The following is a 27,802-nucleotide window of genomic DNA, read 5'->3' as shown; positions in this document are numbered from 1 at the left end:
TACTATCCTAAAATACATTTTCCACCAAATTTTCATTAAAATTGAGCCCATAAAAGGACAAAATTTGTACACTTTTAATGTAAGAAAATCTTGTTTGGGTGGGTATGTTCAATCGTACACGTGTAAAACTCGTTGTTATAGTGAGAGTGTCATTAAAAGATTCAGCAAAGAGAAATTTACCAAAATTTTCTGATGAAATTTAATTTTCCATTTTTGGTTTTGATAAAAATCAGATATTTTTTTAAAGTAGATTTTGATAAAATTGATGAAATATGTTGTTAAAAAGTTGTGGATCTCACAAAATACCTAGTTGAAATGAGTTTGAAAAAAATTGAATTTCAGGAAATAGAAACTAAAGAAAGGGTTTATGCTACACCGCCTCCCCCACTCCTCCCCTCTTTTTTGATGATTTCATAACGTACGATATTGTGAATTGAAGAATCTTATTATACTTTATTATTTATTATGAATTTGAATCTATCTAATAGATGTACGATCTATCTCTAAGATTCAATGGTACATACTTATTGTATATCAATATTCATAAATTTATGTTCTCTAAAGTTCATTTGTTTGCAATTATTGTTTCATAATATTCACAAATCTTTGCAACATTAATGTTCAAAAGTTTAAGTTAAATTTGAACGCGTGAAAAATTGATTCAACGATAATTAAACCTTCCCCTAAATACATAAGCTAGAAATCCCTAGTTTTTCTTGTCCTTTTTATCATAGTAATGTGAACCGAACATAACGTCATAATATACTTTTTAAATCATCCTACTTTTGATTTGAAGTGTAAATAGTACAATGCCTAATTTTTAAGGTTTACATATGGTGAAAAACCTAAAACCACAGTTGACATGTACTGTTTCCCGTAGATATATACCGTTGTCGTTCATGTCCATGCACAAGAGAATGCGACTTGTGGACCTTAGGCAAAAGATCCATCGTCAAAATTTATTCCCTTATTGTAGCAAAAGATTTTGTTACGTCTCCGTATAGAGCACCCGGCACGTCTGGGGGCAGACGCCATTCAAGGTGCATGAGGAGGCAAGGCATCCGGTACAACATTGACCGAGGCGTTGATATTTCGAAGTGACAGGGTCCAAGGCGTTTACATTTATCGAGGCGTCACTCTCCGAAGTATGTTCAATCGAGGCGATACGCAACGGAGAAGCACCTCTTCGCTGCTAGTTTTATGAACGAATCTTTTGGCCAGATTCATGTCCATATCTTTAGGAATGATGAATGTGACATTTCTGTCAAATGTTAATCCCTAGTCAGAAGAATTAATTATTCGTCCACATAGGAAACAACTGATGGACACTTATAAGCATACGCTTCCCATCGTCGAATGAGTCGACGTGTCTTGTATCAGACAGCATCTTGTGCCTATAAATACCCAAAGACTTGGCTAAGAAGAAGGTGAATGTTATTTCACCACAGAGTATATATATTTTCTCCTCCCCTTTAAGGTTGTGTATTTCGCGAAAATTGTCACCATCGTTAATTGACTTGATCTTCAGAGTGTATGTATCCGCTGCCACCACCACTGGGAACGAGCATATATGTCTGACTATTTGTTGTTGCACATAGAGAAGAACACGTAGAGTAGCTCTCGATTGACCACGTGAAGGGACCAATTTACGGGATCAACGAATTTAATTAATCCCATGAGAAATTTGGTGGTTGTCTGTGTGTCTCGATAGGATAAATCTAATTTCATACCTTCACAATTGCATGCTTGAATGGGACAAAGAATATCTCTCTCATCCCATGACTTAGAAGGCAAAAATTTGTACCTAACATACCAATGTCGTAAAAAGCAATCCTATATGCAGCCATTAATGTCATCACCACATGCCATGTTCATTTTCTAAGGTACTTGGTAGGATCACCACCATTGCTACTAACCACAAAACAACCACCCATTCAAAAGGCAAAATGTACGGAAACAAAGAATTAAAGAAGCATATAAAACAAGAGGAATAAGAGAAGGCAATGATGAAAAAATCTTTAAGAATTTGAGGGTGTTTTGTATTACATACGGAGGATTTGAGGGGTGAAAATTACTTGGATTTTCAATTTCTAGTTTAACAAGGAGTTAACCTTTTTAAGTAAAGGGCACTTAGGAATGGCAAAAAAATCCGAAAAGTCCGATACTCACGAGATCAGCTCCGAACAGGGACCCTCTTAATCGAGTAATCGGGTAGGGTACAGGGGTGGAGAATTTCGCCCCGATGCAAGTACGGGTAAATGAAGCCAAACCCCAAGCCGACCAGCCCCGTTTAATTTTGTTTTTTAAGAATTCAATATATTAAATGAAAAATTTTACGAAATTTCATTAATTTTAATAGAAGATGGCAAATAAAATTATTCGAGGAATATGATAAATAATAAAACCTTAATTTACCAAATATATTCGAATAATTTAACTTTTAAAAATAAATAAATCAAGTGAAAATTTCACAAACTAATAGATTCAGAGATCTAATTTCATAAATCATAGGTGAAGTTCAGTATTTCAAAAATATGATATTTTATTAATTAATTAATATATTTTAAATATTAATAATTATATTATAAAATTAATATGAATATTTATCCTAACAGACCCTAAATTCATTTTCATTCATCCCATTTCATTTTCTCTCTCTATATCTCATCTCCGGCGGTCTTCGTCTCTTTCATCTTCTATCTTTTCTTCTCCCCTCTTCCCCCTTCTCTCAATACCTACATACCTTCTATCTAATGTTCCAGTGGTTCGTGACAATGTGTCATAGCGTGTGACGGTACCTCGATTCAGCCGACACTGCATCACCATGAACCGTAGCAGGTGGTGGTCTGGTGGCGACAGCGACTCGAAGAAATTGATTCACGACTGTAGAGAAGATGATACGATGGCTACAATCGACGATTTGGTGTGGATCTAGGGTGAATGTGGTGGTGGTGGTTTTGATTTTAGATGGATTGGTGGAGGCTCTATTGAAATCGACCAAGTGGTGCAGTCGAGGTGCTGTCGCAGTGGTGGTACCACCCTCGATGGTGTTGCAGCTTTTGATTTTTTTTTTTCATTCAATCTGTTTAGTTTAAGTTTTCTAGTGGTGGTTGGTGTTTTTGCAAATGGTGGCGGTTGAGTAGAGGGCGATGTTGATGTAGTTGGTGGTTGTGATGGTTACGGTGGTGCAAGAGATAGTGTTGGAGGCAATGGTGCGGCGTCATGATAGTATTTGGTAGTTGTGGTGCGGCGCTACGATGGCAATGGTGGTGGTAGTGTTAACGGTGGCGGTGTGGTGGTTACGAATTGCTATTGTGGTGGCGATGTAGTATGAAAGTGTTTGTGACCAATTATTTGAGGGTTCGTGGCCAACTGTGGGAGCTAGTGGTGGTGGTGCTACTGGAGGCAATAGTGAGAAGGTGGTCACAAATTATTTGATTGACTGTGACCAATAAAAGATATAAATTGTGATCTAAGAAATTGTTAATCTGTGAACAAAAATTTGATAATTTGTGACTTATAATAAGTTTTGATTTATAATATTTGTGATTTGTGACCAATAAATAAATCGTGACCCATAAATTTTTTGATTTATGATCGATGAACAAACTGTGACTCATAAAACTTTTGAATTATGATCGTAAAATAATTTGTAACATAAAATTTTTGATTTGTAACCAAAAAATATTAAGTGACTAACTAAATCACTAATTTGTGACCAAATCTTATAGATCCGTGATTTAAATATATTTAATTAATAAATTAAATCATAAATAAATTTTAATAAAAATCGAATTTTTGAAATTTGAAACTTGTTTTCTTGATTTTAAAATGTGTGATACTTAAATTCTTACTTATGAAATTTTTCCATAAATTAATTAAAATAATAATAATTATATTATTATCTCATTTGAATTAATGAAGACAACAAAATGAATTATCAAAAAAAATAAAAAAATAGATACGTAAACGGTGCAAGAACCCCGCCCCGTCCTACCTTAAACGAGCAGGGCGGGCCCGCCCGTTGCCAACCCTAAGGGCATGTTGTTGTGTTCAGACAAAGGGAAAATTGCCCTATTTTTCCCCAACTTACGATTTTAGTAACAAATTGAGTTTTAACCTTTTTGAACTACGTCATCTTTAATTTTCTATTCCATAGCATCATTGGTCACCCGTTTGAATTTGGGAGCTTTGTGAACAACGATGGGTGCAAGTAGTTTTTTTTTTCTTTACAAAAACATTCACATATCTTTAGTGAGTTTTTAGGCTTCATCAAGGAAAATCAATGAGAGTTAAGAATTCCCTAACCATATTTATATCATCAAAAAAGTGGGAATACAAGGAATGAGGGAATATAAACCTGATCTCTAGAAAGCAACAAGGCAATAAGAGTAGTAAAAATGTAGAAAAACATTATTAAATAAGTACTATTCCATGTACCATGCAATCAAACGAGTCCTAAACTATAAACTTGGGTGCTAGAAGTGTTGGTTTATGTTAAATACACGACCAATATCAAACTTAAATCTCATACATTAAATCCATGTTTGGGTTCCATTTTTTAATTTTAATACACTTTTTTTTTTCAAATACATATTCTTCAATAAAATTATATTACACGTAAAAATAATTTTTTTAATCACACATTCTCCAAAAAATTATGAGTGCTTTTTGGAGGATCCGCGTCGTCCCGAACATGGCCTACATACCGTGCTGCCTTCGTGTGCCTGAAAATGTGCCTACATCCAGGTCGTGATTTGTTGTTTTTAAGTCGTTTTTAGTTTTGCAAAACAATACAAATGTGTTTTGTCTAGTATATCTGAAAAATAAATAAGGATAAGCTTATAACATGAAACTCAAAACTCATTTTTTATATTTTAAATGTTTTAAGTGAAAATTCTAAAAATAATCAAAATATGAAAAATAAGCGTTTAAATATAATTTTATTTAAATAAAAATTTAAAAATATAAATTCTAGCAAATAAAATTTAAAAATTTTTAAAAAAATTCAAGAAAAATAAAATCAAAAAATAAAAGGGATAAATTCTGAAAAATAAAATATTAAAAAAATTAATTCTAAAATTCTAAAAAAATTAAACTCTAAAAATATAAAATATAAAAAATTATAGAAAAAATGAAATTGTGAAATATGAACAAAAATAGTTCAAGATCATAATGATTATTTACATGAAAGATATAAATATACAAGATAAAAATATTCTTAGTCTACATCATTAGTTTTTGTTTTTATTTCCTATATTTTAAATTTAGTTTATTATTTATTTTTATTTTGTAGTGAAAAAAAATTTGTAATATTCACTAACTTTAATATGTATATATTATTTGATAAGTTATTAACATAAAATTGTTTTATTTTTGTGGAATAATCAAATATCACGAAATAAATGTCATAAAATAGTTTTTGAAATTTTCAAATCAACCATGTTTTGTAATTTTCTATTTTGCGAAATAATTTTTTAAAATGACAAACCAAACGAATTTTTAGCAATCTTATAACGAATACTCAAAATAGAAAACTAAAAATTGAAAGACAAATCAAATGGATCCTACTATTTCAAAATACATTTTTCTAAAAATCTCATTAAAATGAAGTCCAAACACTGGTTTACTATTTTTCAAAAATTTAACATTTTGTTTGCTTTTGCTAAAAAAAATCTGATTCTAGTTGATTTTGATAAAAATTAATGAAATATAATATTGAAAAGTTAATAAAATTGTGAGTCCCTGAATGATGTAATTAAAATTAATTATTGAATTTGATTTAAATTTTTATCAATTTTTAATTAAATCAAGTATGGACTTAATTGTTCTATTGATGTGTTGTTGTGTTTCCATAAATGAAAAAATTGTCTTATTGGTCCTCAACTTATGATTTTAATTTTGGATAATTAGCATAAAACGTCATTACTTTTCAATGTTATTGTGTAAAACGTCCATACATTTCATTTTTTGGCACATTTACTTTTACCTTCACCTTTTATCGCGAAAATCATTATTTTCATCAATTTTCTTGTGTAAAATGACAGATATACCCCCTATTTAAATAAAACAATATAAAAGAAAAGAAAAAATTGTAATCATACTACCAAGCTTTTTTAAAAAGTGCAAATGGGTCCAAATAAATTATTAAAATGGTAATTAGTACAAATGTTCATACCTTTCATTATTATTATGCAAAATGTTCATACCTTTCATTATTTGACATTTTAACCCTTTTTTTATATTTCATTGCAAAAATCATTATTTTCATCAATTTTCTCTATTAAAAGCTATGAAAATAACAAATATATCCTTCTCTTTAAATAAATAAAAATAAAGAACAAATTGTAACCATACTCCCAAATGTTTTTTTAAAAAGACAAATAAACTTTAAATAAACAATTAAAAAAATAAAAATCAATTTCTTTTTTAATTATTTAATTGAAATTTATTTGTACTTTTTTTAAAAAATTTGAAAATATAGTACTTTTAATTTAGAAAATGAATGAAAATAATGATTTTCGCAATGAAATATGAAATAATGGTGAAAATGTCAAAAAATAAAAGGTATGGATGTTTTGCATAATAATAATGAAAAGTTTGGGAGTACGATTTCAATTTATTCTTTAACTTTTATTTTATTTTCTTTTTGTTGTTTTATTTAAATAGGGGGTGTATTTGTCATTTTACACGTGAAAATTGATGAAAATGATGATTTTCGCAATAAACGGTGAATGTAAGGATAAAAGTACCAAAAAATGAAATGTAGTGACGTTTTGCACAATCACATTGTAACGTAAAAACGTTTTGTGCTAATTACCCTTTAATTTTTCAGAACTTTGAGGCAACAATGGATGCGTGTAGAGTTTATATACAGTCACTATTAGAAAATCATTATTTTCAACTAATTTTTGAGTCATACTATATGTACAAACATTGATTGACAACATTCTAGTTTATAGTATTACATTCATCCATTTTAAAAATTATTTTTATATCAAATGTTCGAATTTTGACAATACATGGGTTGTCAACCAAGGTTGACACACCCATGTTTGTACAACTAGTTTTATTGCTCTTTTTGTTGTCAACCAAGGTTGACACAACCATGTTTGTACAATTAGTTTTCTGTTCTAGTTTTTAACATACTCATTTTCAATAACACATTTACATAATAAAATATTTTACACGTAAATTCAATTTTTTTTTCACTTTTAATCGTAAATTCTCCTAAAAGTTACTATTTAAATCTTTTTTTTTTTTTGACAAATAATGATTGTCAACCAGGTGCATAAATACACGATCTATATCAAACTTAAATCTTAAATATTTATTACTTTCTTCCTATAAAGATATGTTTGTTTTTATTTTCGCACAATTAAAAAAAGGTAATTAATATAATTAAAGTATAATTTCTATTATATTTTTAAAAAAATATATCCCTATATTGAATAATAATTTAAAGGGAAAATTGTAGCAGCAGTCCCAAACCTTTTCAATAATTGCAAACTTTATCATAACCTTCATTTTGTGCCAGCGAAGGTCCCAAACCTTTCATGAATATGTAGCCGAAATCCAGATGGATGGAATCCATCAATTTCACCGTTAGTTGACCAAAGAACTGACTTTGACTCCAATTTTGACCATATTAATAAGGGCAAAATAGTAACTTGCATATTATCCCATTAATTAAATAAGTTAAATAGATAAACCATAAAAAAAATGAAAGAAAGAAAATGTGGGCATCATCTTCCCCCCCCCCCCCCCCAACAATCCAAATTGCAACACGCCATCGTCAGTGGTGCCATCTGCCATCCACCGGCCACCACCATCCCCCACTCCAACCTTCTTTCTCCAACTCAATACCACACCCCCACTCTCGCTTCCACCTCCACCTCCATCCCACCCAAAAGCCCAATTCTTGTCCAATTTTTCCTTTTATTTATTCTGATTTTTTCCCTTTTAATCCAAATCTTCTGTCGTGCATGGTGAGAGATTAACTCATAGATCTTCATTTTGGGTTGGGTTTTGATAAATTTGAACAATAGGTTCTTGTTGGGCTTCAAGTCTTGAGAATCGGTTGTTATTAAAATAGTATAAAATTTGGCAGATCTGGTGTTTTTGTGTTATAATGTCGAAAGCGAGTTTAGGGTTGGTGGTAAAGCTGAAAGTGGGTTGGTGGAGTCGAGATTCGGGATTCAGGTGAGGAATAATGTCGGAAGTGGGTTGGTGGTAAAGTCATGCGGGAGTCGTCGGTGGTTTGGATAACAGGTTCATTTCCGGGACGGTGGTTCGGGATAGGGTGGGGTGAGGTAGGGGGAAGAAGAAGAAGATGCCCCCATTTTTTTTATTTCTTCTTCTTTTTAAAAAAAAATTATGGTTTATCTATTTAACTTATTTAATTAATGGGATAATATGCAAGTTACTATTTTGCCCTTACTAATATGGTCAAAATTGGAGTCAAAGTCAGTTCTTTGGTCAACTAATGGTGAAATGGATGGATTCCATCCATCTGGACTTCGGCTGCATATTTATAAAAGGTTTGGGACCTTCGTTGGCACAAAATGAATATTAGGATAAAGTCTGCAAATATTGAAAAGGTTTGGAACCGTTGTTGCAATTTTCCCTAATTTAAATAGAGCCTTACTAGATGAACATAGAGGATGACATTAAAGTTGACATAACCCTCACACATGGGGTCGGCATTTTTTTATTCACCTCAGGGCCCACACATTTTATGTGAATGCTATGTCATCCTTTAAGTCGTCGGCTATGTTCGTTTAGAATTATTCATTTAAATATGGGCAATTCATATTTATTGATAATAAGACATATCGGGTAGAGGATATATTAAAAAATTAAGAAATCTACTAGACACAAGGAGAATGATTTATAATTTGGGATAAACGAAAAAACAAACCATGTCTTTCTTCATAAGAGGAGGGAATATTTTTAATGATTAATAAGTAATTAATTACCTTAACTATTTTTAAATTCCAACATGGATCCGAAATACAGTTTTTTAACGTTAATATTCATAATCCATCCACAATAGTCACATCCGTTTAACCAATCATTACTCATCATCCCCTCCATTTTTCCTTCCCTTCTCCCTGTAAATCCCAAACACCAACCCCAAAATTCCACTCAACAAATTTTCCCTATAAATCCATAGTGTAAAATATTTTTCACTCTTTTCCACTTCACAGATTCCAAATTCACTCTGCCTTTGTGTTTTCCCTCCCAATGAAATGATCGTGAACTCCAGCGATCCGGGACCCAATTCCCTCGACATCTCATCATCGAAATCCGTGAACGAAACAGTTAATGGATCCCACCACTTCACCATCCGCGGCTACTCCTTGGCTAAGGGCATGGGGCCAGGGAAATACATTCAATCTGACACCTTCAGCGTAGGTGGCTACGAATGGGCAATTTACTTCTACCCAGATGGGAAGAACCCCGATGATTCTTCCATGTATGTATCGGTCTTTATTGCGCTTGCTAGTGAGGGTACTGATGTGAGGGCGCTATTTGAATTGACGCTATTGGACAAGAGTGGGAAAGGGAAGCACAAGGTGCATAGCCATTTTGATAGGGCCCTCGAGAGTGGGCCTTACACTCTTAAATATAGGGGAAGCATGTGGTACGTATCTCGAGGGTTTGCTGATTGCTGATTTTATTTGTGTCTTTGATATTTGTAATTCTGAAGTGTGAGTAATTTCCTGAATTTGGGTTTTGGGGTTTTTGGAAATGAACTAAATTACGTAAAATTGTCAATTGATTATGCAAATATTTTTCGTCCAATAATTTTTGTCTCATTAATTATCAATAATATTTGCACGTCTTATTGACTTGGGGAATTAAATTAAATCCGAAAAAGGGACTACTACTTCTACTAGCAAGTTAATTTTAGTAAGTAAAGTAGATTTTGATAAAACTAATCTTAAACGGCAAAACAATTTTTTTCTTGTGCCTAGCTTATTTATATCAGCTGATCATTCTTTAACTATAAGTAAAAGGTAGTTGCAACCAAAAATTGTTGCTTAAATTTTCAACTTTGTACGGTTTGATGGAGCTAAAAGTTTTGTATTATTGGAATGGGATTTGGTTTCGGGGTTTCAATTTGGTGTAGGTTGATTGAGCTAAAAGTGTTGTAACATTGGACTAGGATTTGATTTTGTAGTTTCCAGCAGATTCTTTTTCTTTCTCAAATATAAGGAGTGAACTGAGAGTATGGAAGAATAGTGATGAGTAGAAGGAAGACCCCGGCTGATATCCTAATATAATACATTTGATATATTTAAATTTACTTTTGCAACATATAGTGTGAGAACCTTCATTCTGCTGCCCCAATGTTTATCTGTTGCTTGTTTTTCAGGGGTTACAAAAGATTTTTCAGAAGGACTACTTTAGAAACTTCTGATTTTTTAAAGGACGATTGTCTTGCTATGAGTTGCACTGTGGGAGTTGTAAGAACTCGTATTGAGGGACCCAAATTGTATAGTGTTCCTGTCCCGCCATCAGACATAGGTGAAAATTTCAAGTACCTGCTTGATTCTGAACTTGGATGCGATATAGTTTTCCAGGTTGGGGAAGAGACATTTAAAGCTCATAAGTTGATACTTGCTACTCGATCTCCCGTGTTTAGAGCCCAATTTTTTGGGCTTGTTGGAAATCCTAATACTGATAAAGTAGAGCTCGAGGATATTGAATCTTGTATCTTCAAGGTGATATTTCTATTTTTCTTCCTTGATATTGAACACTGTTGTTCGTTAAATTGATAATCAGGATGTGCATTCTCATTCAAGAGTTCAAATGAAATTCCCATCGGTCCATAGAAGGTTTTTGCTATTCTGTGTCAGAATTATCCCTCTGCATGGCACAATTGTTACAATTGGTGCACTGTGTCAAAATGAGGTGACTCTAGGAGACTGAATTCTGCTGGCATTTGTGAAAGTTAATGAGCATCTTTAGGTTTTTTAACAAATTCTTTTTATGTTATAGAATGACCTTATTTAAAGCAGCTCTTCTTCACATATTTTTGCTGTTACAGTAGGGAATAAGTGTTCAATATTGTGTTAAGTAGAGGGACCTTGAATAGCTCGTTATTAGGGTCTGTGCAGTGGTTATTAAAAGGTTAGACGGAGATGTGGTTGTCCAACAGGTAGTAGGCTGGTGGGAAACTTGAAAGTTCTTTATATTCATCAGAATGCGTTAATGACCGAAAGATAGTTCTTTATCTCTTTTAATTCTTTTGCTTTCTTTTTTTATTTACCAAGTAATTTTACACATTTTTTAGCAACATCAGACTTGGTTCTATCTTAAGCTTGATTAATCACTAAGAAATGGCAGAAACAGCCCTGCTTGTTCCACTTTTATCATATTTGGCCCAGTTGATTTATGTAGGCTTAAATCGTTCTGCAGGCAATGCTCCATTTTATCTACACTGACAAACTTGTCGATTTACAAGAAACTACTGGCTCAACGTCTACGTGTACTTCTGCAATCATGTTGCAGCATTTATTGGTTGCTTCTGAACGATTTTGTTTAGAAAGGTTGAAACAGTTATGTGAAGCAAAATTGTGTGAAGAGGTTAGTGCTGATACAGTGGCGACCACTCTTTCCCTGGCAGAACAGCATCACTGTCCACAGCTCAAGGTTGTATGTCTGAAATTTGCAGCAACAAACTTGGGAGGTACGTGAAGTCCATAGATCTGAGGGGTGCAATGTTTCAAGTTATTTTATTTATAGTTCTTGTCTGTTATCTGCAGGTATAATCTTGTTCCTATTGAATGCATGTGGTCACCAAGGGGGATGTTTATGAATTATGATTCTCTAGTTCTCAAGATCTGAAAAATGTTGAAGAACTAATAACTATTGTATAAAAAAACATCGCGATTTTTCTTGTCAATGGGTGTATTTAAATAATTGTGAATGGTTAATTTAGTACTGGAGAGGAGAGTGAACAATGAAGTCGGTTTGATCAAGTTTTCTTCTTCTATCTTATTCCTTTTTCTTTTTTCTTTGGGGAATGTCGTGGTGGTTAGCAGGGAAGACAAAGTAGTAGGAAGGCTGGGGAAATATTATTTTATAATTCAGTTTAGTCTGTAAGATTTGTTGAACCGGTTGATCTAAAGCTTAAGCCGTTGGATAGAACCACATTTATATTATTTAAATATTGTCTTCAACACACCCCTCACATGTAGGTGGGGTTCCTTTTTTCCTGTCAGTACATGCACAGTTAGTTTAAATGGGTACTGCATAGGTGGAGTTCAACATGCCCACTCACTTCACATTTAGGCTGTTAACATGCACAATTCATTTAAATGGGTGGTGGTGAGACTTGAATCCTTTGCTTGCTTGTATATTATGTTGAACTAGTTGATCTAAAAGCTTGAGCTCTTAGGTATGGCCACATATATGTCATTTAAATATTGTCTTCAACAAAATCTTTTCTGCATTCGCAATTGCCATTAGAGTATTAGGCTTTTTTTGTAGAGGACAAAAGTCGAGGAGGTAGGCAATGTTGTATTCCATTATTATTTAATTTTAACGAGCCCTCAACTAAAACAGCAGCAGCAGTACCTTTCTAAAAGTTTGTACTGCCTACCGTATTCATCTTCCTAATAGAAGGAATTTGATGAAGCATGGCTGAACTGTTTGGCAGTGTTTTATTAATATTAAAAAGCCAGTTTTACTGGGTATAAGTTAAAACCAGTTTGCTTGACAAAAATATTGACGTGTGACTGTTTGCAATAGCGTGGAAAACCTTTTCTTTTTTGGTTGGCAACTAGCATTCAAGAATAATATGGTATATTCACTGATGAACAGTACCATGAATGGATTTCTCCAGATTGATGGTTTCCTTTTTGTTGAACTGAAAACTATTGTCAGTAGGATCTTCCATTTGATTTATCTATTTGCTAATCCGTTGATGTTGCTGTAGTGGTGATGCATTCAGAAGGATTCAAACACTTGGAACAGAGCTGCCCCTCACTGTTATCTGAGCTCCTGGAAACAGTTGCATCAGTGGATGAGAATTCAAAGCTTATGCCGAATAAGAAAAGAATTGGCAGCAGTATCTTTGGGTTAGATCTGGCGGCTGATGGTGGTGTGGTCGAATCTTTAAATCCTAACGGCAGGCGTCTGCGTAGGCGGTTATAGTGTTGTGATTGCATGGCATTGCATAAATGCAGTGAAATATGACCGAAAATGTACCATTGAATTCTAGTTTTCCATACAGTTTTTATATTAGTTTATCTTCATGGTTCTTTACTCACTATGAAATGAAATTCTAATGCTTGCATAAGATTTGAAATTTTATTTATAATATGAGCGTGATCTTGCCCTGTCCCTGACTCTCTGGTGAGCTGTGATATTTGATGGTTTCATTCTACTGTGTTGTACGTATGTATTATGTTTTAGGTGTAAATGAAATCATTTCAAACAAATAATTTCTGTATGTGACATTTTGGTTCTTATTGAAAAGTGAATGAAGATTTTTTCCTATTATTTCTTTTGATTTTTAAATTTGAATGGTGATTCAATGTTAAATGGATTTTGATTTTTCATGTTTATAAATATTTAAATAACTTTAATTCACATATATATTGAGGGATTCACTAGTGTCATTCACTTACGTATTACTCATTTCTATCTATTTATAATTTAAAACAATTTATAAATACTTTTCAAACATGCTTATGTGTCTGCAGTTTGGGATCGTTTTTTCTTTTGTGAATTCTATTACATGAAATATTTGAATTGAGTCTTGTTGTATGTACGGGAAAAATAATACTAAATTAAAAAAAAAAAAAAAAAATCACACTCAATTTAGCTCCAATATGGTGTAACTGAAAATCAGAATTTTTAATAGATTTGAATAAAAAAAATGATTAAACGTGTAACGTCATGTTTGACTCATATTTTTTTAAAAAATATATATTTTTAAATAGTGATTTGACATTATTTCTAATACACATTTTTCAATAAAATAATATTACACGCAAATTCAAAACTTTTCATTGTTTTTTAACCACATATTTTTCATCAATACACTATTCAAAAATGCATTCTTATGAAAATAATGTAGCTCAAACAAATGCTATATGTATAGTTAAAATTAATTGTTTATCATGATTTAATAAAAGTTGTGATTTCATTAAATGAATGGATTAAATTAATTCTTGACTATGATCTAAGTTTTGAATAAAACTATTTGTACAATGATTGTTGACGACTTTTGGTAACAATCAATATGTTGACAAAGATTTGTTCACTTAATTTAAAAACATTTTTTTAAATGAATGGTATAAATTTTGCCAACTTAATTGTCAACAAATAGCGCACATAGCATGGTTTTGAGTTTTTATCAACTTTTTAAGTAACACCAAACATGTACTGAGTGCCTTACTATTTCATATCCCTTGCCGTGTGTCTTAAACTTATAGTAATTAACATCAATTTTTATTCGGCCGTACAATAGAATATACGTACTTCCTCTCCAAGCAATGCCACTAACAGAATAACATTTTAAAATAATACGTCATCTTGTCAATAAGCCCCCGTTTGGCCCCATTTTATAGAAATGAAAATGGGTAGAATAATATTTTTTTTGAAAAATGAGTAATTGAAAAGGAAAGAAAAATTTTCGATTTACGTATAATATTATTTTATGAAATATTGTGTGGTTGAAAATAAGAAAAAAATGGAATGTAATATAATAGAATTTAATGGGAATCAAACGAGGGCTAATTTTCGAATTATGTTAAAACCCATTGGGCCACAGCTTAAACACACAATTAATTATCAATATCAGAGTAACGGAATACATTAAAACTACCCAAAAACAAGAAATAAGAAAAGCAATGAAACTTCCAAAAAAGTGCATATAGTGTCACTAATTTCTTTAAAACACAGAAACAAGACTCAAAATAAGAAGCCATCACCAAATAAGTCTTGGCCCCAAGCACATGGTATTATATCTGAGCAAGCAGAACAAATTTGATCTATTTTATCTTTCACGTGCTGGCCTCCATACATGTCTTTGACTAGGGGACGCCTTATCCTGTTCACTCATTGTCCCATTTCGACTGTTATCAACCCTTGTGTTTTGGAGCTGACCATTCATTATTGTCCCATTTCGACCGTTATCAACCCTCCTGTTTTGAAACTGCTGTTGAAGTTGCCCAGGAATCTGCTTTCTCGAAGCATTTTGGTGAGTCCCGACTCCTTTTCTGATATAATTATTAGAAGGTGTTCTTGGCATAGATTGTGCAGTTGCTTGGTGTCGAACAGGCGTTCTAGTCACAAAATGTGATATTTGTGGCCTGACGAGATTCATAATGAGAGAAGTTCGACTATGGTTGGATGAGACAAGTAATTGGTGAGTTGCTCGAGCTGCTTCCGATATCTTCATCAACTGGTTACTGCCAACAGTCCTAGCTGTATTCACCGGCTGCTCAAAGGGATCCTCAACCTAACAGGCATTAGCAACGTCACTAATACGGAAACACATATATGTAGTTTTGTATCTCCACTGTGTTTGAGAGAGAGAGAGAGATTACAAAAAGTGCATAAGTTCTGGGTAACCATCTCATGTTGCTGTTAATGTCTTCCCACTGTCCGGCATATGGGCTAACGCCTTGCACAGAAGCCCTTGAACAAGTTTCAAAAAACTGAAGGTGCAAAGAGGTAAAGTGCCCGTCAATGTTGCTGAAATAACTACCTTGCCCAACTATTGTAATATATTCAAGGTAATACAACAGTCAATTGCGCCACATTAGTGAAGATGTTGCCTTGGGAAATGAAGTACCAAAGTTGTTACCTTGGCAAGGAAGGAAATGAAGAGCTCAGACAAAGAGCTTCTGTTGATTATCCTCAATTTATCAGATTTAATTCTGTTTATGTGTACTGCACATGTCTCTTCAATACGCTTCTCTGCAACAGCTCTCACACCTTTCCAAGAGAGACGAAGTTCGTGGGTGTAAATGTAACATTGATCTACTATGAAATTTATTATGCCAAAATACATGCTTAATTATGTATAATGCATGCCAAATAATAAACTGCTTCTGCAAATGCTTTTTTAAAAATCAAGATAAGAGTACCTGTGAGGTCATCAATCATATTTCCTGGATATATTTCTCTAAGAGGAGGTAAAATTGCCGGTTCTAAAGTCTGCAAGATATCAGGAGAAACCAGATAAGAATTAAACTAGAAAGCTGGGAATTAATGAATGTATTAAGAGATACATATGACCCTGACGTACAAATCATAAGGGAAATATATATATCATGGCAAAAGTACTAAGCCTATGTTTGGCTCATGTTTATAAACACTCAATTCACTTTTTGTCCACACATTTCGAGGGACCCATAAATACTACTCACTTATCCACCACTCATTTTTATCTATTTATAATTTAAACCTTACCACGTAATTTTGGTAAAGTGCATGCATGTATATTTGAATGTCATTGAAAATGAGTTTAAGAATTGAGCGATCATACTACTTTATGCCAACAAGAATTTTTTTCCTTTTTACCCCTTAGGTTTTACTTGTCTGTTCTCGGAGTTTATTTTTCCTTATCTAATAATTTTTTTATTTATTTATTTTTTTTGGGGGGTGGGGGTACCCGAAGTCCCAAAAGAGAACTCCCTAATATCATTTACAGGTTAAAGAATGGCACGCAACCGTACCTGAAGATGGAACACCACAAGCAAGGTAAGAGTATATGAGTTCAAAGTTCCAGATTTTGGATCATTAATATTATGAGCTTTGGCCCATTCCTTCACCTGCAAGTAGAGATTCATATGATCATATTACAGCATATCTCTCCAACAAGTAATATCTTTCCTATCTTACGTAAACTTGCCAGTAAAACCAGATCACGGAAGCGTCCATCAATTTCATTGATCCAGAATAGAAGTTTTGATTTCATTTGACCACCTAAATTGTTTATTGAGATGTCACAAGAGATGTTTTCTCTGCCCTCAAATTTCAAAATGGGAACCCTAGCGTTGGAAATGAATTGCAGCTTATGCCATCCACCTGCAAAATGAATTGAGACAAAATTCAATCAGGAAGTTTTATATTGGCCTTATGTTGAACACATACACGCCTTTTCTGCCAATTTTAAGTTTACCCCGCCAAACAGACAAATCTTCTTCGGCTCCGATTTTCTTGATTAATTTCAGTCTAATGTTACATATTTAAAGCATAATATATGTTTGGTGGGAGAAACATTGAGCATCTCATCTATCATAGATTTTATTCTCTATCAAAATTAATTGTTCTCATGAGTCATGAGCAGCTTTGAGACCAGTATAGAAATATTCTACTTTTGGGCACATTGAGCATCTCATCTATCTCAGATTTTATGGTCAGTCAAAACTAATTGTTCACATGAGTAAATGGTAGCATTGAGCCATCACTTCAGAAATCTTTTCTTTTAAACCTTTGTCTCTTTTACAGAAATGTGTATGATGCAACTATTTTCTTTCTTGTTTCACATTATCACATGAAGATGCAACAGCTGCATCTACAGAAAAGCCACATTATAACATTATCACGTGAAGATGAACAGCCCAATTTTCATAATTCAGGTAGCGAGGAGTGGCTTCCAAGTTCCAAAGATGAAAGCAAGATTTGATGTTAAGAAAATTACAAAGGTAAAATGCAAAGAAAAATATGTATCTAATTTATGAATAAATGAAGCATTTAAGAAACAAAAGGCAAAACGAAAACAAAATTGAAAATTAAAAAGAAAAAGAAGAAGTAAAAGCAGATGCAGCTTAGGGACAGAGAGTGAGGTATTATATATTAATAGCAAATTACCTTTACTTCTCAAAGCTTTTAGCACATCTCCCAGTAAACTTTGCTTGTGCTTTTTCCCAGGGGACGAAATATATGAACCATTAGGCAACTCTATCGATATATCCAAATCTCCCCATCTTGTGAAGAGATTAGATGCAAAAGATCCAAATGGTTCCACAGTTGCACCTGTTTTCACCGTCAGAGCCTTACACTCATAAATAAATGTTAACCAAAAATCCTTAAACTATGAGCATATAGTTTTCTTTGTTATTGAAATTAAGAAATCATGGAGATTTCTATTTAACATGAAAAGAATTTCAATCGACCGCTAGAGAGCAGAGAGCAGAACATGATGGCAACAAAAATAAATATTACTTCGAGAAAAATTACTGGTTCAACCCCCACATATTATCTCTAATTTTAAAATGATATCCATTATGAATTCTTACAAGTTTCCACAATTAGAGATCAGTTTAGGATCTTCAGATATAAAATGATCATACTGATAGTAACAACAATAAAAAAAAGAACCATCTCTAGCATCAGTAAATCATGGATTTCCAGAATTTAACTATATTGGATAGATGAAGGAAGAAGTTCGAGAAGAGAGATTTCCTTTCCATAGGATTTATAGAACAGGAAAAGGAGAAACATGTACATTAGAATGAAAGCATTAACTTGCATGGAAGAGGATTGGGTATGTTGAGCTCAATAGTCAACTATCTTTAGACAGATTGTATAGGTTAGCTGACAAAACAAATTGTTGGTAATTTGCATGCACCTTCTTCTGATTCCCATGTCACTATATTTGCTTGAGGGCAACTTTCCTAAAAAACACTATTTAAATCAATTGTAACCATCTAGAAGGTTTTTGGGATTAAACCGTCAAGTAAAAATCCATATGAAATATATCCTTCACAAGCTGCACGATTGAACTATAAAAATAACAGGCCATTCAATTGGAGACAAAAGAAGTAACCATTACAATTTTTAAATACTTACCATTAATCAACAAAACAGTTTCCACTTACATAGAAACATGCATGGCAAAGTTTTTAAATTTGCTAAACACAGCTATGTAATTTGACATCCCAGACAAGTGGATTTGCTTTTACAACTTCATAGCATAAAAGATCAAATTCTTCCTCGCAGTGGACTAGGCTCCTGGAGACTTAACCAATTTTTCCCCAATTGAGGTCTCAAAAAGCCTTTAACTTATTTCACTTCCTTTCAGTACCACACTATGAGAAAGTTTTTGCAAGAATTATGGAAGCTAGACCAAGATGTCCAGAAATGAAGTAACAGAGAGAAAGAAATGACATACTTTGAAGTATCATATACCTCTCAGACTTTCTATGGATTCAACAACAGCTCGAAGTTCACGAATGATATGAAACCTTACATTCCAATCCTCTCTCAAGGGATTGATCACATCAAGGATATCCCTGAGGGTAATCTCCAACAAATTAAATCCATTCATTTTGAATGCTAGATAATGCTACCTGACAACAGATGACATCTCACACTTTCGGATGAAAGAAAAATCCCCTGCGTATACAAGGAAATGACATGAGAATGGTAACAAGTAAAGGCGGCATAGAAAAAGTGTTATGCTCTTCTCAAATGGTGAATGTTACAGAGAATGAATAGGATGAAACCTATGAAGCAAGCAAGAACTTAAAGAAGAACCAAAACAAGTTAAAGAGCCAATTACTCAATGTGCTCGCTGGTGATATGAAAGAGATTGTATAAATAGATTGTATTTATTTATAATATGAAAGAGAAAACAAGATAAAATTTAAGAACTTCACTACAGCCATCCAGAAAACAATTTTCAGTAAAAATCAAAGTAGTGAATTCATTCAATGACAATTTTTTTCAACCAGAATCCAATTCCATTAACTCCTTACACAAATCTTTTTTTTTTCCTTTTTTTATAACCAAAGATCAGGCAACATTAGCAAAAAGTAAATCAAAAGCTATCTCAAATTCACACAGTAGAATCTTAATTGCATTTCCTCTGTCTTCAAATCATCTCCAGCAGTAAACAAATTATAAACCCTATTTAGTAAATTAAACAGACCCTCTCATATTAAACCCACATAATGGGAATAAATTTAGACAACAAATCATTGCTAAGCAGATATAATCAGTTACTAATCGCCTCCTATAATTCAGTGTATGTTACCATTTCACATAAAATCAAACTCAGACCTTAATCGGTAGTAAAGAGAACAGAATTTCAAAACTTCATACACAAGTAGAACAAGAAACTGCTCGTTAAAAACATCCATAACATACGGTAGCAATCATCATAGAAGAAGACGAAATGTTCGATATACTGACCCTCTAATATAGGTCTTTGATTGTCAGATTATTGAGTCGTCCACGGGTAACTGCTTAGAGTATTAAGGTTTGCTTAAAGGCAAAGAACCCTCTCTCCCTCTCTCTCTCTCTCCCCCCCTCTCCTTAAGTAGTGTATATAAAATGGTGATTTGTTGTTGAGATTCAAAAAGTGGCAGTGACGAATAAATAGGCAACACGTAAATCAGGGGGGGTCCCCTCCACATTATTTTTAATATCTATCCATTATTCTGAAAAATAAAAATTATATTACATTTTTAATTTCCTAAACTCGTGTTTGAGCCCCGTTTTGAAGAGAAAATGTATTTTTGAGGAGTTAGTTTTTTAAGGATGTGTAGTTAAAAAATAAAAAAAAATTTAAATTTAAGTATAAAATTATTTTATTGAAGAATGTACGATTGAAAATGAGTTTTAAAAAAATGAATTTTTAAAAAAACGAAACTTAAACAAGGGCTAAATTTAATAAAATATATCACTTTAAATTTATCAACCAATATGTATCTTCATTAAAATGTTTTTGGACCTTTTATTTTATTTTAGACTTTACTCCTAATTAAAATCTGATATTTATAAATATAAATAACTATGATAATTTTTAATGTATACTCAGTGGAGTGCTTAAGGTTTGATTGGTGGATGAAAAGCTAAAGTCTTACTGTTTGTGTTCTTATCAGGGGATGTGACTATAGTGGACTGATTGCTTGTAAATAACTTGCGATTAGGGGGTGGGCATATTTTTCAAGAATCGGATTAAACTGGTTGGTTCGGCTCTGATTTCTTTATTGAACGGATTATGTATCAAGAATCGACGGTTTCAATTCAATTCTTAGTACTGCCTTAAGAACAATAGTTAATTCGTTTCTTCCTAATTTCTTTTTTTGCTGATGTATTGCAAAAATATGCACAAAATATTTAAACACTAGACTTTAAAATCTCGCACCAAATTTTCACTTTCCATACAATTTTTTCTATTTCTTTTTCGGCAAAACCAAATGAGTAGTCAACATATAAATCTAAAATAATTTTTCTAATACTCTACAGAAAAGTATAGCTTTATCGCAACCTCAATAGGAAAAAACATATTTTTAATTCAATCTTTCATAACAACTAAAATTTCTCGTTATTTTCAAAACATTCAATCATCATAATCAAGATATTTTCCTTGAAAATTATTGAAGATAATCGATTATGAAAACTACATGCACTCTTTAAAATATTATATAGTATGAATCTTCTTGAGAATTAATTTTTTATCCAGATTTTACGATTTATATTGTGTTTAATAATTTATCTTTTTTATGCCCTTATTAATAGATATTGAGCATTGGAGTGTAATTATGTTTGTTGTCTTATTTAATTAATTTTTATATCATTATATTACAAGAAAAAGAAGTGATTTGAACTCTATTTTTTTTTTCTTTCTATTTTTAATGTAACAAGTAGTTTCATTCTTTGTTGTTATAAATGTTTAATGTAAAGAATCAAATCGGGCTGAACCAAAATCAATTGGTTCGATTTCGATTCAGTTATATAGTTAGATATGAAAACCATTTCTAACATTCTCAACGATACTCAATTAAGTTTATTTTCCATCGGAATCAGACTGTGTCCACTCCTATTTGTAATGTGTATCTTGGACTTGATAGAAAATGAATGGGGATTTTACGTTCTGTAGTTTTATTTTGGAATTTTATGTTCCATGTGACAATTGTCATTGGGTTTAGAATGGTCTGAATTGAAAATAATATTGCTTGGAGTTTCTTTAGATTATACCCTTGTCTAACAACCATTATAACTAAAAAAGAATTTCTCGAACTCATTTTTAGTTACACATTTTGACAATAAATATTCTACATGTAAACTCAAAAAAATTTCTACTTCTTAATCATACATTCTTAAAAAAATAATATCACTATCAATAAGGGCTATATATGGATTAGTAGTTTTTCAAGATTTCTTATTTATTTTTCACACAATTACTGGTATTTCATCAATGCTTGGGAGAGTTTCTGAAAAGGGAATTCTTTTATTTCTATTGCTTATTAGATCATTGCTGCGCGATATTTTAGGGAATTTATTATTTTGGAGTTCCAGGGCATTCTATTTATCCAAAATATCATTTTATATTATATAGGGGAGTGAGTCTAGTTTTATGAGGGAATTGGGAATTTAAATTGTCAATTTTTAGCTAAGTCGTTTTATGTACTATATTTTGATGTTCTTACTGCAATTTTCATCTTCATTCAAAACTATAATTTTCGTGTTCTTATTCAAATGTACAAGGGCTTGTTCTTATTGTAATTTTTATATTCGTTCTCTTGGCGCCACAGAACCCACCAAAGACATTTTAAAGATGGATATATATATATAATCTAATGAGTATCAGTACTCATCTTCTACTAAGCAACGATAATGTTTCATATTAATGGTATAAGTAAAAAATATATAAGTTATTTATTTTAAATATAACATATAAATTGCAAGTTATAGTTAGTCCATTTGATTAAAAAAAATTGATATTATAAGCTCATCTTCAATAGTTTTCACCAAATTGATGCAATTTTCACGCCATTTTACAAAGTTGTTTTCAACGACTACACCAAATATTAAGTGTGTTTCTTTTATTTTCTTGTTTTTTATTTCTCAATGATTAATTTATTTTAAAAATTATATTATTAAGTTTATTAAATTAAAAATCACATTTAATGAACTAAAACATTACACTTATTAAAAAAAAAAGCATTACACTTAATACACCAATTAAAAAATTACATTTAACGAACAATGAAAGTTACATATAATAACAATGAATTGTTTTATTTAAATGTATTCAATAGTTATTATTTTTTTAATTGATTAGAATTTACAAATAAGTATTAATTAAAAAAATAATAATTAAAGCAAAATTAATATAAACTAAATTAAATCATTAGTAATACAAAGAGGTAAAAAATTATATAATAGAAATTCATTTTTGTTGTAATATAAAATAAAGGGTAAAATATGCATGATGAAAAACTTCAAAAATAAAAACAAGCGAATATTGTTACACCAAATTTGATATAACATTATTCGTTGCACCAAATTGTTGTAGTGCTTTGGTGCACTATTGGAGATACCCTAAATAGGTGAACTCATTAAATGTGTGAGCAAAAAGTTGATAGAAGGGGAAATGAGTTGTGATGGCCACTTATAAAACACATTTTGTTCAACTATACTTTGACCAAAATTATAAAAATAAGAGGAGATTTAATTATTTTTAAGTGTCAAAATACTTCTTTACCCTTAACTTGTAAAACAAAAATGAAGAAAGGATTGAAATTTTTCTCTAAATTTAGAGAACCGTGAGTTGTACCTTGGATGACAAGAAAATATTTTAACTCTACAACCATTATGCCAAGTCATGGTCCTTTGTTTTTTGTGAGCAAAATATATATATTACATTTCAAAAAATTATTTCCTTTTCACTTCAAAAATAAAATTTAATTAAAATTTAAATTTAACAATAACTTATCGGTTGAACCATTGACCAGGTGGTTTTTTCCGAGTCAATTATCGGCTTGGTTCTAATAACTATACATTCATGTTCCAACACACACAGCCTTCTCTTCCTTTAAATTCAAAAAATATTCTCCTTCAAAATCGTCTTCTCCTTAAAATTTCAACTCTTCTTTTAAATTTAATGTCATCTCTTCTCCATAGTTGATCTCCGATACACCCAAAGTTTTAACAATTTCCACAACTTAGCAACTTGTCGAAAACAATTACTGAGTCATTTTTTCATTAGACACCTATTATAACACACGAAATTTTTTAAAATACATTTTATCGTCATATTTTTTTAAAAATGGACAAAAAAATATTTTTTAAATTCATATTTTATTTAGAGTCTAATAATTAGATTTTGATAAAAAGCGATGTGGCATATCGATATTGAACTCATTTTAAAACTTGTAATTAACAAGAACTATTCGATTCGAGAAAAAGTCGATTTGGATAAACCAATACCAAAATATTGCAATTTGAAGAAACATAAAATATAACTTATCAACTTAATAAAAATGTGGAATGGAAATGAACTGCCGACACTGTTTCACTGACTTGCATAATAACATTGAAATCGTTTCTGAAACATAAAACGACTTCGATATCATCTCAGCATCAAATACACTCTGCTTAAATGATTTGTATAATGACATTGAACTCGTTCCTGAAATACAAAAAAAGATGTATATGTCATTTTGATATCAAACACACATTGCTTTACTGTTTAACAGGTTTAGGCGCATGTCATGAAATAAGTAAACAACATTTATTCGTTTCAATATAATTTTCGACGACAATGATATTGTTCCCGTTCAAATCATAACTATAACGCCATATATATCGTTTCAGAAGTGGTTACACTAGAACTTTATAACTATGATATTAAATGTAATTAAAATTTACATATTTTCGTGACTTTATAATTTTCAAGTTTACGTATTGTACATATCCAGAATGTGAACTTCGTTTCGGTGACACATAAAGTAGTTGATGTCGTTCTACTATAAAATGCTTTTATTCTAATAACGACTTTGAAATGTTCCCCGAGGCATAAAATAATAACTAAAACGATATATGTATCGTTTTTTTCAAATTTAACGAGTTTGGAATCTTTACAGTTTAAATAATAATTAGGACGACATATGATGACCAAAAGAAGGCATTAAGTGAATTGATAACACTCGAATGACTCAGAAAGAGCGAATGAAAATACTATCTTTCTTTATATTGAATGAGATCGAACTCACTTAATGACTTATTTTATCATCCTGCGTAAGATAAATATATGTCAGATGACCGTGGATGATCGAATCATTATTTTTATAATTATCATTTTATATATATATATATATATATATATAGGGCAGACATCATAATTTTTATAGTCTTGAAACGATAATGATGTTGTTATGTATCAAAATCTCAAATAAAGTAACGACATTCATATCGTTTTTGTACAAATTTGACGAGTTTGAAATCGTTCCAATTCAAATCATGTGTATGACGACATAGATATCGTTTCTTTTCATATAAAATGATAATTATATCGTTTTGGCTAAAAATAACGATTCGACCGTCCACAATTACTTATCATGTCTTCAACATACGTAGGATGATCGAAAAAGGTCATCAAGTGGGTTGATACCACTCGAATAACTTAAAAAGGGTGAACAAAGATACATTCCTTTGGAATAGTTCGAATGTGGTATACAGTCATGAGAACAAAAATATTCTCATAGTTTCTTTTGAAGAGATCGAACCCACTTGATTACCCATTTTGATTATCCTATATATGTCAAATGCATGTTTGGTGGTCGTGGACGGTCGAATCATTATACTTAACAAAAATGATATAATTGTCGTTTTATTTTAACTGAAACGATATGTATGTATTTTTAGTTATCATTTAAACTAAAACGATATCAATGTCATCAAACTAGTATTGAAACGATAATGATGTCGTTATGTATCAAAATCACAAATAAAGTAACGACATTTATATCATTTTAGTACAAATTTGATGAGTTTGAAATCGTTCCTGTTCAAATAATGACTATAACGACATAGATATCGTTTCTTTTCATATAAAACGTTAATTATATCGTTTGACTAAAATTATCGATTAGACCGTCCACAATCACTCAACACTTCTTTAACATACTTTGGACGATCGAAAGAGGTCATCAAATAGATTGATGTCATTCAAATGACTTAGAAATAACGAAAGAAGATACTTGTTTCTGTAGGAATAGTTCGAATGTTGTATACAATTGTGGGTTGATGCCATTCGAATGGTTTAGAAAGAACGAACGAAGATACTTCTTTCTATCGGAATAGTTTGAATGTTGTATACAATCGTGAAAACAGAAATATTCCCATAGTTTCTTTTGAGTGAGATTGAACCCACTTGATTACCTATTTTGAGCATCCTACATATGTCAGATGCATGTCTAGTGGTTGTGGACGGTCGAATCGTTATTTTTAGCAGAAACGATATAATTGTCGTTTTATTTTAACTACAACGATATGTATGTAGTTTTAATTATGATTTAAACTAAAACGATATCAACATCGTCAAACTTGTATTGAAACGATAATAATGTCGTTATGTATCAAACTTACAAATAAAGTAACGACATTCATATCATTTTAATACAAATTTGACGAGTTTGAAATCGTTCCAATTTAAATAATAACTATAACGACATAGATATCGTTTCTTTTCATATAAAACTTTAATTATATCGTTTAGACTAAAAATAACGATTCGACCGTCCACAACCACTCAACACGTATTTAACATACATAGAATGATCGAAAGATGTCATCAAGTAGATTGATGTCATTCAAATGACTTAGAAATAACGAAAGAAGAGACTTGTTTCTATAGGAATAGTTCGAGTGTTGTATACAATCGTGGGAACAAAAAAGTTCCCATAGGTTCTTTTGAGTGAGATCAAATTCACTCAATGACCTATTGTAATCGTCCCATATATGTCGGATACATGTCGGGTGGTCGTGGACCATCAAATCGTTGTTTTTAGCAGAAACGATATACATATCTTTTTATATAAATTTAAATGATATATATGTTGTTTTATTTATGATTTAAATTGAAACGATATCGATGTTGTCAAAATTGTACTGAAATGATAATTATATTGTTATGTGGCAAATCATGAAATAACATAACGATGTCTATATTGTTTGAGTACAAATTTGATGTGTTTGAAATCGTTCAAATTCGAATAATAATTACAACAATATAGATATATAATGATATCAATATTATTACCACTCGAGAGCAAATGGTCCCTTGGAAGCGAGCTCAACGACTCCTTATGTCACGTGCACTGTGTAAGTTTTTTATATAACGACATTTATGTCATATTATTGGTCTATAATGACTTCAATGTCATTATGAAAATCAATAAAGTGGCTTATTTTTATACTGGAACAACATCAATATTGTTTTATGTTTTAGCAACAATTTCAACGTTGTTATATGAATCTATGCATTTTTCGTATTGGAATGACATATGCGTCCACTATAACGATATAAGAGTCGTTTGTTTGCAATATGAAAAAAAATACTACAACGTAAAAAGACTTTTAACTTTGTTCTAATAACATAAAAGCAAGAATAGCACAATGATTACAAAATCTAATAAATCATTTTGTGCTTCCAATAAGTACAAATTAATAAAATTACAAGTCACGACAATAGCACAACTTTAAGTTTCACTACCAACTGTTTGACATTTACAAGTGGAGCGAACATGACTAGTTTTCTTACAGTTGGAGCCTTATACATTATAGGGACAAAAGTTGACATCTCCATTTGGTATAGCATTGTATCGACCTTCAACATCTCTATAACTTTATACAAGCTTACACAAAAAATTATTTTTCAAACAAGAATGACCGATGTCTTCCCTTTGCCATTCATTACATTTTTCATTTTCAAGAGCTTTCAACTAACTACTCATATTCAACTAGATAACAAATTGAATCCATAACATATCCATGATGGCCATAATTGCAGTTAAACTTCGTACATTATTGATAACGA

At 31.6% G+C, this 27,802-nt stretch overlaps 2 protein-coding genes across 4 annotated transcripts; one reads left to right on the top strand and one right to left on the bottom strand.

Annotated features, from left to right (window-relative positions):
* The first annotated feature begins 9,059 nt into the window (after window positions 1–9,059).
* On the top strand, window positions 9,060–13,356 carry LOC111397980 (BTB/POZ and MATH domain-containing protein 3-like). Its single transcript, XM_023024946.1, has 4 exons — window positions 9,060–9,646; window positions 10,382–10,730; window positions 11,428–11,698; window positions 12,950–13,356. Exons 1-4 carry the CDS (start codon window positions 9,252–9,254, stop codon window positions 13,165–13,167), a joined length of 1,233 nt encoding a protein of 410 aa, XP_022880714.1. The 5' UTR covers window positions 9,060–9,251; the 3' UTR covers window positions 13,168–13,356.
* Window positions 13,357–14,765: 1,409 nt separating this feature from the next.
* Window positions 14,766–20,303, bottom strand: LOC111397962 (protein HESO1-like). 3 transcript variants are annotated; one of them, XM_023024939.1, is made up of 9 exons: window positions 20,167–20,303; window positions 19,162–19,368; window positions 17,842–18,006; window positions 16,880–17,055; window positions 16,704–16,799; window positions 16,113–16,182; window positions 15,830–15,960; window positions 15,570–15,739; window positions 14,766–15,481 (listed from the first exon to the last, which is right to left on the bottom strand). In XM_023024939.1, exons 2-8 carry the CDS (start codon window positions 19,298–19,300, stop codon window positions 15,599–15,601), a joined length of 918 nt encoding a protein of 305 aa, XP_022880707.1. In that variant the 5' UTR covers window positions 19,301–19,368; window positions 20,167–20,303; the 3' UTR covers window positions 14,766–15,481; window positions 15,570–15,598. The 3 variants fall into 3 exon arrangements, with proteins under 3 accessions (XP_022880707.1, XP_022880694.1, XP_022880700.1); XM_023024926.1 differs by having other exon boundaries at window positions 15,570–15,680; XM_023024932.1 differs by lacking the exon at window positions 20,167–20,303 and having other exon boundaries at window positions 15,570–15,680; window positions 19,145–19,331.
* Window positions 20,304–27,802: the final 7,499 nt, after the last annotated feature.

Source organism: Olea europaea, chromosome 1 (genome assembly GCF_002742605.1).
Source record: "Olea europaea var. sylvestris chromosome 1, O_europaea_v1, whole genome shotgun sequence".
Classification (NCBI taxonomy): Eukaryota; Viridiplantae; Streptophyta; class Magnoliopsida; order Lamiales; family Oleaceae; genus Olea; species Olea europaea.
This window is presented reverse-complemented; position numbering and strand designations above follow the sequence as displayed.